Source organism: Seriola dumerili, unplaced genomic scaffold (assembly GCF_002260705.1).
Source record: "Seriola dumerili isolate Sdu_G_001 unplaced genomic scaffold, Sdu_1.0 BDQW01000109.1, whole genome shotgun sequence".
Taxonomy (NCBI): Eukaryota; Metazoa; Chordata; class Actinopteri; order Carangiformes; family Carangidae; genus Seriola; species Seriola dumerili.
The window spans coordinates 1,633,709-1,648,708 of record NW_019174364.1 but is presented as its reverse complement, the minus strand read 5'-3'; the positions used below and the strand labels follow the sequence as shown (position 1 = coordinate 1,648,708).

The 15,000-nt window shown below is 40.6% G+C and overlaps 1 protein-coding gene across 2 annotated transcripts in view; it reads left to right on the top strand.

Moving 5' to 3' along the window:
- The window catches only part of LOC111222945 (ubiquitin-like modifier-activating enzyme 1), a 32,696-nt gene extending 17,726 nt beyond the window's left edge, over positions 1-14,970 (top strand). For both annotated transcript variants that reach the window (XM_022746876.1, XM_022746875.1), the window contains exons 22-24: positions 11,693-11,794; positions 12,737-12,819; positions 14,070-14,970. In XM_022746876.1, coding sequence (XP_022602597.1) covers positions 11,693-11,794; positions 12,737-12,819; positions 14,070-14,202 — 318 coding nt within the window. In that variant the 3' untranslated portion in view covers positions 14,203-14,970. The remainder of the gene's footprint in view (positions 1-11,692; positions 11,795-12,736; positions 12,820-14,069) is intronic.
- The last annotated feature ends 30 nt before the right edge of the window (positions 14,971-15,000 follow it).

Sequence of the window (15,000 nt, the reverse complement as noted above, 5' to 3'; positions counted from 1 at the left end):
TCCTGTGTTTATGTTTTTCAGTTTTTTTAAGGCACATGCCATTAAAGGGGGAACAAGTTTGGCAAGCTCCCAGAAATGAAAATCTCTGAAATGGCTAGAAATACTTTGCACAAAATCTGCACAGACGTCAGAAACTAGAATATCCTACTCTGCTGTTGCCACCTTACTTGTCACTGCTGTCATCAGCTCATCTAGAATCACTGTGAAATGCAGCATGGCAAACATTCTCATGATACTACTATTTAGACCATGCAGTTGTAAGCTGAAAAATGGTTGGTTATAATGATTAACCCACAGAGAATTATCACTGCAGTTCGACAGCTATATAAAGCATTTTAGCATCTCTCAGCTCATTGCTTTGGTTTTACAATTTTACAACCACTTGTTTTAGTTTACACTTGTTGTTATTAGCCTTGTTTTCCGCAGTAATTTTTACAAAAAGTTAGCGACTGGTTGGACAAACATTGTGAATCATTTAGCAGCTAAAGAACCAGATATTTCGGCTCGGAGACCGGAGCTAAAAGTAGAGTGGATTTTGGGTTTACAGTTGTTGTGAGCCTGAGAATACAATTCCAAATGAATGCAAATGTTGCTCCATCCCTGCTGGGTATGTGTGAGATTATGTGAGTGTATTTGATTTGAAACTTTTAGATGCACTCTTTGTTGTTGGACAGTACAGTGAGTGGTTTGATAGAGGCTGCACAGTAAGTAGGGCTAAGTTCAGCTCAGAATAGTAGACAGTGCAGACAATCATGTTATTGCAGAAAACAAATCCTCAGAAGACATTAAAGGATGTTTCAAGAGCAGCAAAGATTAATGAGCATTGTGCTCCTGCAGCTGTAACTGAGCTGCAGCCACAGTAAAACACAGAAAAACATCACCAAGGCCAGGACAGAGGAGGATGTGTTTCAGCTGGGTATTAAATATCTCCATCCTCAACCCCTCCAGCAGCTTGCCCAATACTCCCGCTGTAGGCTGTCTTTACTTGTCTGCTAAGCTGCCTGCTCGTTGTGTTCCATGGAAGTACTCCCTCTTCCATGTCTGTGCACACATCCTCCACACCCTGGCCTTAACTTTTTGCCCTTTCACGCTCCCTTGGTGCCCCTCTTCCCCAACTTGCCCTTTCAGCCTCTAATTGAATTAGCAGTGTTGGAGGCGAGGCTCCTGATGTCAAGGAAGCCACTCCAAAGTCGATGCTCACACTGGTTCTTTGTTAATTGCTCGCAGACATGACGGCTATTTCCTGCCTTCACAGGAAGCAATGTATTGAAACCAGATTTCCCAGAGAGCACTAGGTGATCTTGCTGTATGGTCTGCAGAGCACCAGGAGGAGGCAGGGATTTTGTGTTTATCTGCTCTAGACTCTGTTTCTAATAACTTTTCATTCACAACATCATCAGGAAAAAAAGCCGACTCGACATCTTGTTGCCTTCATGTACATTCATAAATTAGGAAGAAGCAACACTGTTGGCACTTTTGCAGACGAGTGCTTCGTTCAGAGTCGGTTATATATTGGTTTACATGTAGACTGCAAAACCTGCAGCTACTTCATTTGTGATTTGAGCACTTATGTAATTTAAGGTCACACATCTGTCAGACAAATAACAGGGAATGGCTTAGAGAGGTTCAGGGGAACAACAAAGGGGGAGATTTACCTTGCATGTGGTTAAATCTGTGTTGTTTCCTTGGACTGTGCCGGTAAAGAAACAGGGTGAACATGATCCAAGGCCCTCAGTACTCCTCCGGGAACTCCTGCATGGAGCCGCATTGTGCTGTTTGTAACTTAAAACCCAGACATGAATAGTGCTCACGGGATAATGAGTAATCTGTGATCAACATAGATGGCTTGTGCCTTCTGTTGTTTTCTTTTTTTTTTTTTGTGTTTGTTGGTGGTGTTATTGTGTGTTTGACCTTATGTTGTCAAGTCATCTGTCGTTTTACATCACATTGTCCCGTCACTGCTGTTCTTTAGTTCCCCATTTTTCATTATCTCCCCGTTTATGTCATCAATGACAACAAGTATGTCAAGTCACTGGTTGTTTACTTATGCAAAATAAAACATAGACAGTTTAGATCAGGTGAGTGATCGATCCACATCTTTTATTTAGCAGCATATATGGTGCGGCTCGTACACTCAGAACGCATGCTCCCTCTTCTATCATATCTCCTCATCTCATTTTCAGAGTACCAGAGACACAATAACAGAGTGGCTTTTTGGTTAGAAAAACCGCCCTTCAGCTAGTTAGCTCAGGCTCTGTGCTAACACAAAGCACTGAGACTGCACTCACTTTCCTGAAGGGTCCTTGAGCAAGGCAATGAATTCTGACCTGCTTTGGAGGCACTGCTCTGTAGTTGACCCTCACCTCTGACCTTTGAGGAGGATATTTTCCTCATAGATAAAGTGTTCACAATATGACCCCTCCCCCTGCACAGCAGCCCTGTCAAACTTTGGATGGTAGATGGGCTTGTAGAAATGATACGTATAGAAAAGGTTTGGAGGACGGTTTCTTATTTTTTAACCTTTCCAAAAATAAAAGTAGAGAACAGAAATATAAGGATTGGAGTAAACTTTATGCATGTGCGCTCTGATGTAATCGGCAGATGTAAGCTTGGCTCACCACCTATGGTAGCAATCTAGTAACTTTTTTTCTTCAGGCCTGTTGAACCATGTGGAAGTTATTAGAGGTCTCTGTCCCCCCCCACTTCACTATTCTCTCATTAAAGCACCAATACTTGCAGGGGACGAGCTGCAGGCTTCTCATTAGTGACATTAAATTTACATTTCTGGGCTCTTCCTGATGTCATGAGTTTAAAAATTTACCCATTAACTCTGAATTCTAAAGGCATTCTGTCATATCCTGCTTCTTCTTTTCTTCATTTCTCTACCAACACACAGAAAATGTTACCTCATACATACATACCCCCCCCCCCCCAGCTCAGGTCACTGTATGTAATAATAATGTCACAGTTGGTGCCTATAGATTGTGTCCTCTGCTCTGTGAGACACTGTCTGCCTGCTGTCTCCCTGCAGACTGTATGTTGTTCTGCCTTACGTATGCAGTGTACATGAGGCACTGATTAACCATATACACATGTTCATGTTCTGTAATGGAAATAGAAATAAAATAACTTTTTACTGGTCTTAAAAGCTGCATGAATGTGCTCATAAAAGATTTGGAACAGTCATTGTAAATCCACAGACTGTGGCTACAAGGTTATGACAAATACCTAATGGGGATATGTCAAGGATTTTTTGGGTAATTTTATGCTTTACTACCAAATTAATATTTTTTCTATAATTTCCTTTGAATTGAATATAGCAGAAGCGATTGGCAACACTCTAAGTGGCTCAGTCATCTTTGGGCAATGGCAATATTATCTATAAAATTGTGAGCTATATGAAAGTCTCATGTGTCTCAGTCTTCCTTGTTTGTGTCCAACATCAGATAAAGTACCAGCTTATTAACTGCTGACAAGAATTGGACATCATATTGACCTGCAGATACAGATTGATAACTTACTCCAGTGACCAATACATGGAAGAGGTGCATCATTCCATATTGCATTACACCATCTAGTTTGACCTCTGATTGCTAGAGCAGCTGATCGATGCTACAAATTGGGATGTAGCAGCACAGGGCACATTGACCAATTTACATTCTGAGCCATACAGTGATGTTGAGTTGATACAGGTCAATGACTTATTTGCAGAGATAATTGTGCCCTAATTCCACTCTACGTATCAATATGTGCTAAAGTAACCAGAGGCGGCATTGTCGTGTGGACAAGAAATCAATGTTATTTACCACTTTGCACAGGAAATAAAACATCAGACTTAGATCACTTACACAAGACCTCTGTTTTATCAGTGTATCACTCCATCTTAATATATGTCTAATCCTCTCATGAAAGAAAAAATTGTGGAAGCACTTTTCAGGGCCTTGCATTTGGACCATCAGCTGCATCACTCTGAAGCGTTTTGATGAAGATTCATGGCTTTATAACTGCAGCATCTATCAGACACGTGCTGTTTGAGTGTCTCTGCAGGCTCCAACGTGTCAGTGGCCCATTTGTAAAGAGGAGTGTTTTTATTGACTCAGACCTTCTGCCCCAGGTCATTTTCAGTCAGGTGGAGGGCTGTTATCTTCTCATTTGAAAGACAATTGCATTGAGATTCTGTTTGCTGTTTTACACGTCAATGGAAGCCTTTCAGAAGCAACGGGCTGCTTTCAGTCTGTGTGTCAAACTCGGCACTCTCCTGAGAAGTGTCTGCATACTAGTGAGCAGCGACCCCTTGCTCCTCCTCCACCCTGCACCGGTATATCAGAGGTCATCCTTGAAAACTATATGCTTAACAGTCTTAAATTTGAATTATCTTTAATAAAGATTGTCCAGTTTTTAATGTATCTATTATATAGGTAGTAGGTAGGTCAGTTTTTTGTCAATTCTCTGGGGTGGGGGGGGGTTAGGCAGATAATTGTAGAAGGCTAGAGTGAGCAGTTGGAGGTCCCAGCCATCTGCTTCTTCATTGCAGTCCAAAGAGAGCGTGGATCAGTAGTGATCAGGTAGCAGATGACACTCCCGATCAGACAAAGGGCAGATTTTACATGACAGTGCTGTTGTTCCTTTGTATGAGGGCGATACAGGAAAGCCCAAACAAACATGTTCCTGAAGACGTAGGTCATTTACTCTTCACCAGCATCATTTCTGATAATGTTAAATCTACCTCCGGACAGGGTTCAGAATTCACATGTGACATTTTGACGATTTTAGGTGGTTTCATCTAGATTAGATGAGATAAAGCATGTATAGGTTATTTAGGCTGGAAACTACGAATACTCAAAAAGTGACACACAGTCAGCAGAAGCCTTTACGTTCATTGAAAAGGATTTTGCATACATAAAGACGGTAGCTTCTAAAAGTAATTTACACACATTTTCAGATTCATCAAAGCATTTACTAAGACTCTAAAACATAGGTGTCCAATTATTGATCAAACAGGAAGCTCCAGGTGTTTTCTCTTAAGAACAACATAAATTGCAGCATCTTGTTTCACCCATAAACATAACATAATTAAATGGAAGAACATTAACTGTTTCTCCACAATTTTGGTAAAAGTTACCGAACTGGAAGAAAAGGTGCTTTGCCAGGATTTTACTTTTTAAACAGCTTTATTAGCAGTTTCAACATGTTATTGCCAATCTCGCTGCTTAATGCCTGACTTCATGCTTTTTTTTTTTTTAGAATTGCACAAGCACACACAGAGAGAGAGAGAGAGAGAGAGAGAGAGAGACAGAGACAGAGAGAGAGAGAGAGAGAGAGAGAGTCACATTAGATATACTATAATTTCCAGGGGCACTGTGTGACCTTGCAGACCATTTACAGCTGTGAGCGTCCATCCATTGATGTTGTGATGTGCAGTATCACTGTGCATCACCATCGGCCCTCGGCTGACGTAAAGCAAGGCGTATTAATACTGTATCGGTGAAGTCGACACGGAAAAGAGGAAACTGATTGTTCACTTGTGCTTCCAGTACTTCCTATGTAATTAAAAAAAAAACACTACAACTGTCTGTCTCATACAACACTTAGCAATAATATATTTGAATGATTTTACATTTTAAAGAGGATAAAGTGCCAGCTCACCTTTGAATAAATAATAAGCGCGATATTATGTAAGGTAATTTGAATCTTTGATTATATTCAACCCAGCAAAAACTCATACACCTGTCTGCTTTAAAAAAGACAGAGTGAATGTGCACTATTTCCCATATTTTCTTTCAGTGTATCAGAATCGCATAACCTCGCTTTATACCTGGCTGTACTGCAATACACAGCATAGTGTCAGCAGCATCACTACCATATGTTCAGTTAAATACTGCTTGACTTTCAGGCTCAGTCGAGGGCTAAACTGGGACATAAGGCCTTACTGAAAAAGAAAGTCTACAAAAGGAAAGCTAAAGGAAGCTAAAAGAGATTAAGATGAAAATATGATCCAAAAAGACCACACAGATCCTCCATCTGCCTCCCCTAAAGCTCACTTTGAAGCCCTCCAAAGGGAAAGAGTTGCCTTTGAAGAAACAGGCCTCTAGCCACAGCGGGTTGTAAAAATGTTTCCACTGTTGGGATTCTGGCCAGATAATGAAGCTGAAGCAGGAGCGTGCCTCAGCAGTGCTATTTCTTGTGGCAGACTGCAGGGAGGAGGACTTATCGAGGTTTGCCTACTGATCCAAGCTTCCTGTCTCCAGAAACGCTCCATTGTCTTAAAGGGCAAGACTGAAAACTTTCATTATGATTACACTCCAAGTGTAGTGACCTGTGCAAAAATGACCAGCGTGATTGTGTTCCCTGGAGGGGATCACAATCAGACTGGGATTCATTCTACCTCCTTATCAGGTCGACTTGGCTGAACTTCCTCTGGCTGCACTGCATTCCCATGCCCTCACGTATATCTGCAGCCAGAGGCGTCTATTTTTGGGTTGCATCAATCAGAAGAGACTTTATTGTGTGTCAGGTCCTGTGTTGTTAACTGCCCTTGTGAGGTTTTTCTGGGACCCAGAGAAAATGAAATGATAATAAATTCTATTACTCTTAACCATGCAAATTTAAAATAATGAAAGCCTGTGAAGACAAAGCTCATTATAAAATGTGAACTGGTTAAAGATGAAGACAAAAACATTAACGCACCATGGCAACATACAGCATATTTAAAGCAGACAGAAGAAAAATGATGCTCATTTGTATTCCATGATATCCTTTGAATGATTGTGGATCCAGACCATGACAGTGAGGCTTTGTCCACTTTTGTTTCAGAGATTCTCAGATTGAGCCGTGACTCATTGGAAATAACACCTTGTGATAAAGTCAGATTTTTATGACCTTTTCATCATGCAATTCTGTAAAGTTTAAGTGTGGGGCCAGGAGAATGGCTCACATCTACTGCTAAAAGGTCATTTCTGACTTAAAGTATAGGAATTCACTACAAAGGAAGTGTGGGGTTTTTTTTTAAGCATATTGCAGTTTTTGTATGTTAAAATGTCAAAATCTTGTAAGTTTTTCATAGTGTCATTGTAGCCAATTTCACATCTAACCTTATAAAAAAAAACAGAAAAACTTTTTTTGTTTTGGGAAAAAAAAAAAATTCCATATCAGACACATGATTTACTGTGTGATGAAGCATCTCCTATTTTCTGTTTACTTATTCATATCTGGCCACTTTTCTTACAGTTCTTAGAACCAGAAAATTAGACGTGTAAAGGTGTGTGTGCACTTGATTGTTTAGATTTCTCCAAGCTGTTACTGTCTCTGTTCAGATTTTTCAGGAAGAGCAGCGGAGCTTGTCAGGCTTCCTGTCAACAAGAGGAAGCAGCCTGATGTTTTGGTTGTTCATGTAAGACGATAACTTCGTATCTAACACAGGCAGGGAGAATTCATAACATGCACGGTATTTTTAATAAGGCAAAGGCCAGAAGCAGAAAGAAAATGTAGAAGAATTTGGTCTCATTTCAGAAAATACAAACATAGATTCTTGTAAGTAGAGTGGGACAGTTGGAATTAGGCTTCATTTATCAGGAGACGAGGATGAGAAGAGACAAACTGAGGATTTAAACATTGTATTAAAGTATTAATCATTAAAATGATTTGTGTAGCTGCTGCATCAACATAATGGTATTTCCAAATTGTGACTGAAATTGATACAATTACTGTCCACGCTCACGACAGTTTACATTCAAATGAAATAGTCCGTGATGAGAAGCAGATTTGAAATGTCATTGTGCTCCTTTATTGTTTTGGAAAGACCAGCTGTGTCATGTTTTAGGGGGAAGTTCAAAGCTCCGTTTATAATGCAGACTGCAATATGTGGAGCAGATGAGAGATTTGGCCGTCCTCCAGCAACAGAGCAGACAGAGTATAAACTTATATGAGTGCACCACTGTGGCTTTGCTTCGCTCGGGTCCATGAAGTGGCCGTTTGTCTCGTCATCGTCCTCTGAAGTCAATCTTCAGCGCAGAATCCTGACTGCCGGCTCTGCTTTATGTCCAAACAGACCTCTGGATCTGCAGACACCCAGTGAGATAGGACAGCACTTGAACACTGCACACTTGAGGCTCCTACTGAAGCCTTTCTTGAGGTAGAACAACTAGTCAAACAGAGGACACTATGTGACTCCTTTGTCACTGTGGGTTTTTTTTCTCCCTGTAATCATTTCTATGTCCATTTCCAGACACACAATAAACCTATTTTTAATGCATTTAGCCTGAGCCCGCTCAAAAATCACAGCTTACTGTTTCCAAGATGGGAACTCCGTAGGTTCAAGCTTTTTTTGTTCAGCAGCTGTGATTAGCCACCAAGCAGCATTTGGCACAGATTTGTCAATTGTGTGTGTTGTCAATGTAACAGGTGACCTCTTAGACAGTAATTCTACACTCTAACCTCAAGACAGCTTTACCTTGCATTAATTGAGTTGACTTATGTAATTGTGAAAAATTAAAAAAAGATAAAATATTTATCAAAAACATTAGATAAAGGTGTGTTTATATATTTTATAATGCAGAGAATGGCATGTGGCCTCACACACTGTCATTTTCCACACTGGTAATGTGGATCAGTGTTGCTCTCAGAGAAAAACAATAACTCTCTGCTTCACATTTCTTCTCTTTCCCCAGAGATAGCTGTTTCGTTGGGGCATTTTTTTTTTTTTTTTGTGTTGTGGAAGTTCCATGACAAAAAGATACTGTAGTTGTGCTTGTGGGAAACCATTTGTAATTGTTTCCAGCAGCCAGTTTGGTTCCAGCATTCTCGTTTATGTTTTTTTTCTCCCCTGCTGTAGTGTTGTAGAGCTCACGTCACTCTACATACATCCTGACGGGGTAGTTGATTGGCTTCAGGTTCCTGCAAGAGTTGTGCGACAGATATGAGAGAGAGGAAGGGAGGAGAGGGAGTAAAAATAGCCTGCATGCTTGCTTTGCATTGTGTAAAATCAGCATCTACTGTATACACAAAAGCACTTATGAAAATCTCTGGCATGGCACCATGAAAAACAAGGCCCATTTTACAGTCCAACAATGACATTGCATTTGCAACATCATTTAAAAGAAGAAAGTCTTTTGTGCAATGTGCATTGTGCTATGATGTTCCATGGAAAATTTGGTTGTACTGATAGTACACTCTGCATAAACGTTAAAGAAGCTAACGTGACCGGGGATGAAACGTGCATCTTGCAAAACAAAACGTGCTTTGTCTGAAAACTGGGACAAAGGACCTAGACACCCAGTCAGACTTTAGGAGAAGTATGCCTCGAGTGTGTCTCCATAACCCCAAACCCCATGAGTGGTGGGAGTCGTGAGGGCTAGTCGAAAAGTTCCCCTTGGCTGCTGGAGCAGAGATAATTGGACCCAGGTTTAGCTGGGGTTTTGGTATTCGCATCCCGAGCCAAGTTTTGATCTTCACAACTCCTCTTACCAGACAGCGGCTGTGTGTGAGCAGGTTCGTCTGAACAAGTGACATGTTTTGACATTTTTTCTGCATGTGAGAAATCCTGGCCCGTTTCAGGTCAGGTGCTGTTTTTTCCTTGGGTATTACACATGTATTGATGGTGTTTCCAAATTGTGACTGGAATTGATACAACCATTGTCCATGCTAAGGACAGTTCACATTCAAATGATATAGTCTGTGATGAGAAGCAGACTTGAAATGTCATTGTGCTCTTTTATTGTTTTGGAAAGACCAGCTGTGTCATGTTTTAGGGGGAAGTTCAAAGCTCCATTTCTAATTCAAACTACAATGTGTGGAGCAGATGAGAGATTTGGCGTAACATATTTTGACTTTTATTTTTTTTTTTTGGCATGGGAGAAATCCTAACCCACCTCAGGTCAGGTGATGTTTTTTTCTTTAGGTCTTATACGTGTGGATTCTGATGTTAATGGTAAACACATTGTCTCATGTGATGATATCTATCCAGTGGCTAAACAACAGTGTTTATGTGTGTAGGGGTTAAATTGATCTGTCTGGTGGCCTGGTGATATTCTGTCTTTGTTTGGGGGTCAAAGGTTGATCCTATAGGGATAGTGACGTAGGGGATGCAGAGTTGCTGTTGGGTCATCCATCCAGTGACATGTGAGGGGTACGGCAGCACTGCTTTAGGGTGACAACGGAGCTTTATTCAGTCTGACGAGACTCCCTCATAACATTTTTTCTTGTCATAAGGGCTTGATGTATCAAATGCATTCCAGATACGGACTGAAATACATTATCCCTTTGTCTTAGTTTTTTGCAACCTGTAAATGTTAAAGGACATAGTAGAAGTAGAAATAGAAGTCCTGCCATTTTAGCCAAGCAAGCAGTGTGACTTTAGTGGTGGCCGTATTGTACAAACATTCATGCATCCTTTTGTCTGCTATGATGCCTGACTTCTCCCCCAGCGCCCAACAATACGTTGCCATTTCTGTTTTTAGTGGAATATCTTAACGGCTTTTGGCTGGATTACCATCAAACTTTGGACAGATGTTCATATCTTCTTCCCTTTACTTTTCATCTAGAGTCGTCATCATGTCAGAGTTTCAGTTTGTTCAATACTTTGGTTTATGACCAGATGACTGCAAAACTGATGACATTCCCATCTGCCTCAGCTATATTTTGTGTTTAGCACTAACAAATGTTAGCATGCAAAAACTCTAAATTAAGACAGTAAACATAGTAAACAGCATGCCTGCTAAGCATCACAAATACAGCCTCACAGGGATGCTAGCGTGGTCACAGACTCTTTGGCTTGGCTGTGAAATTTGTCTTTCACATGTAAAACTGCTCCTAATGATTATTCATCCTAATCTATTCCTAATATTTTGTTTAATTAATAACATGTCTATCTCCAAGGCCCAAAGTGATGTGTTCAAACTACTTATTTTAGCTTATTTATTATAGTCCAAATATAAGTCCAACTAGACCGTCTTGTGATGAGATCACACCAGCTGCAACAAAAAGTAATTCTTTTAGCGCTCCATACATGTATCATGGTGCTAGGGCTGCCATTACAGAGACAGAATATCATCCGCTGTTTTGACTCAACAGTTTAAGTCTGTTTACATAACCAGATTTCAGGTGTGTTTCTCAGGAAACTCAAAAAGGAAACGGCCCCTCACAGCTCAAACTTCAGCTACTTGAAGTGCAATCTGGCAAGGTGTCTGGAAAAATTCCTATGTCGCTATTTCACTGCCTAGAGCAACACATTTTCAGTCGGATGCAGGTTTTATAAGCCACATACTTTAACTTTTTCTCAAGTTGCTCTCATATCATCTGCCCCAAAATTACACAGACACTGACATGGCAACATGTATTATTATTATTTTTTTTTTTTACTTACACAGGATGATTGTAAAACTGTGAGAGGTAAGTGAGTCCTGTAGGTGGAAACTTGAAAAAAAGCAGGAGTCACTGCATCACATATGAGGAAGCACCTCCTTGACCTCATGGTAGCTTATTGGGGGTCTAAACTGCAGCGTTCAGGTGGCTGCTGATTGTTCTCAGCTGTTTTATAACACAGTGATGAAAAATGCAGTCTCTCTGTCTGTGAGTGTCCAGGACTCTTGTTATGGACACAAACTTTTTCTGCACATCTCTCACTGCAAGTGGTACTCCATCTGTCAACTTTGTCTGTGTGTGTGTGTGTTGGTGTATGTAACATGTCCATCGGCAGGTCGCAGGAAAGAAATACACCATGTGGGATCACTTCCGCGTTGAGGGCAGACGCGGCGATCAGCAGGAAATGACCTTGGGCGATCTGTTCCAGTATATCAAGGTACGACCTCCTTATTCCTCTCAGACAGGAAACAGATACTTTCTTCACACCCGGTGCTACTGAGTGCATATTTTATTGAATGCACACAATGCCCATTGTTTGAAACGGTTGACCACTTTACACCTACCATTCACAACTTCAGGACTCTTTTCTGCCATCACGGAGGAGGCAGAAAGAAAGCTTATTTCCCAAAATGCCAAACCTTTCCTTTAAGGTGCTTACTCATTTTCTTACGACTTACATTTTATGATAGTAAAAAATGGTCTTAGATGGGGAAAACTTCATCTTGTTTCTTTAATTAATAAAATATAACAAAACACACAGAAGTACCAGGTTAATAGATGAGCAGAAAGCATGTTGCAATTCTTCTGTCTTCTGTCTAAGCATCTTCTGTCTAAGTAAAGTTATAGCTAATTTCAAGTTTCTAACTTTTCTGCTGCAACTGTGTAGTTTCTCTATCTCATTACCCATAACGAAAAGACAAGAGTTCACAAATACACACTCACAAGCTCTGTAGGACTTTGTGTCTATGTCTGTGCTTGCAGCAGAAACGTCTGAGCACATGACTCCCAGTCTATTTCTTTCATGCACACACCTTCTTGCCCTGAACAGACATTTGGTTTATTGATTCTGCTGAGAGTTTGTTCTGAGGAGGCAAAGGGAAAATAAATTGGCAAGTGTTCTTATTTGCTCCAGGTTTCGTTTAACCTTTGACTGGCCGGGTTCTCCCTGGTTTGTTTGTGGAGACACAGCTGAAGCTTCCTGGACTGCTGAAGTTGTTTTAGGCCACAGGTCATCATCAGACCTTTAGCTCTGCAGACTGCAGTCTTTGTAGAAATTACCTCTGCATAATGCATGTAGGCAATACCTGCATTTATTTATGCCTTACTGTGCTTGTTATACTTTCCAGCAGATTTAATTGGATTATTTGTCTTTGTGCAGGAAAAATATAACTTGACCATCTGCTTCCTCTTCTACGGACCAGCTATCATATACAGTGGGCAAGAGGACCGGCTTCAGCTGAGGTATGTCCACTAAAGGCAAAGATACATTACAATGTTTCGTATACAGAGCAAGACTACATCTGGCACACAACCTTTTACACATAAACAATCACAATAAGCAGCATCCCATTGTTTGTTTAGAGGCTAATGGCAGGATGAGGTGTTTCCTCTGAGCCTGTGAGGAGAGAGCGTGTTGACACACTCACATGCATCACCGAGCACCGATGATTGAGACCGCTTCTCCTCAGGTTTCCATCTGTTTGTTGAGGAAGAGTTAAAGAGTTAAATTAGTGTGAACTTTTTTTTATTTTTTTTCTGCAACGCTGCTCGGGCCTGTTCAACACTGCAGAACATTAAAAGCACGTTTCATAAGCCCCGGGGTGTTTGAAGTGAATCAGATGTCTCATCCTCAATTAAAGAACTGAGGACTGTAAATCATGTTTGACCTACAAAGGGTTATAGGAAATAAATTACTGGGTAAAGTGAAATATTTGATACTAATCATTCTTTGCTTGTGCCATGCTGTGAGGTCTACTGTATGCATGTCCCTTTGTTTTTGTTTTTTTTATGGCGAAGTCTCAGGAGAGCTTTTGCTAGTGTTGTGGTTAGATTAAGCTACAGGCAGAGTGCTGTGGACAGCAGGCTGTACATGACAAATGCTCTCTCCAGTACTGACTTCCTGTGCAGTCGTCCTGAGCAGAGCTTCCTGTTTTGGGCCAGTGATGCGGGAATGTAGAACTTCAAAACTTAAATGAAAAATCATTACAGGAGGGGGGGTTCTATTATTCTATGTTTTTATTATTGTCAACAATTCCCATGATCTTTTGTTTTGATTTTTGATCTCTCTACCCTGTTTGTGGCTCCAGGCCCATTCGTTCCCACTGGAGATGTAAAATCTTAAAAATTGGTCACAAATATTTTTTTTCATTAAAAAGAAAAAAAAAAAGGTTAAATAGTTTTCTAAGATAGCTGGGCATTTTAGTTTGTAGTAGACATTACTCAAACAGGAGAATACTGTGCATTTGTTCAGGACAGTCATTTACTGCAGGGCTGCCTTAGTTTTATCCAGGTGTTCCTCATCAAACGCCAAGTGAGAGAAGAGAGAAGAGAAGACACATTGTAATATCCATGTCCCTTAATGATGTAGAGACACTTTTTAGAAACAAAATTATTTAAATGTACAGTAAAAAGAGCACACACATTTGTTAAACTGATGATTTTTCCTTCCCAGACAAAGATTGTATCTTTATACTGTATCTATTTTCTTGTAGTGTGTCTGACGTGGTGATAAAGGTCACCAGAGCAGACATCCCTCCACACAAGAAGATGCTGGAGTTGATCCCCTCGTTTGCTGAAGATGAGGACTGTGAGTCAGTCCCACCCATCAGGTACCTGCTCTTCTGATGCCATCGACAGGAAGTTTCCACAAAGTTCCAGTGAAATGCGCTCGCGTGGAACTGCTTCAATATGACAAAGCAAACTTAACACTCCTGTGGCTCTTCTGTCATTTAAAACAAAGCTGAGTTTGTTGCCATAGCTGATAGATTGACATCTGAATATATCTTGTTTTTTTTTCCAGTGTGTCTTTCTCTTTGGTTTACCTTACATTTACATGGGCTTTGAATAATTGCACTGTCATACTGGGATCATTTTTATTGCTAAACTTTGATTATGTGAAATGTTTTATAATTCAGTTGTCCTGTCCCAAAAAATACCATAAAATGCTCCAAGGTTAATGCCTAGTTCCTCATTTGGACTTTTCTTTTTTTGTCACTTTATCATATCCCAAGAGGAACCATTCCAATCTCTGATGTCTTTATTGTTATAACCAGAGATTTTACCATGAAAGTCCTGTTTGCTAACTTTTCGTTCTCATTTACATGTAGAATTTGTCTTTTGAGAGTTCAAGCTAAGAGGGTGTGAAGATGCTTGCCAAGGCATATGGATTAGCTGATCTGGCACTGGTGGGGCAGTGCTGGACTGGTTTTCGAGGTCTAATTCAGGTCAGGCTGAGCTTGATGTTGAAGGGGTGCAGTTAGACCAGTCAGCTGGCACAGTAGGTACAGTACTTTGACGATTCAGGGTGCTTCTGCCATCTGGACTCAGCTGTCTTGCGTCAATCCTGTTCTAAACACACTCCCACATGTACCCGTCCCTCCCTCCCTCAAACGAAATCCTCTGGAAACTGGTCAGAACAGAGAT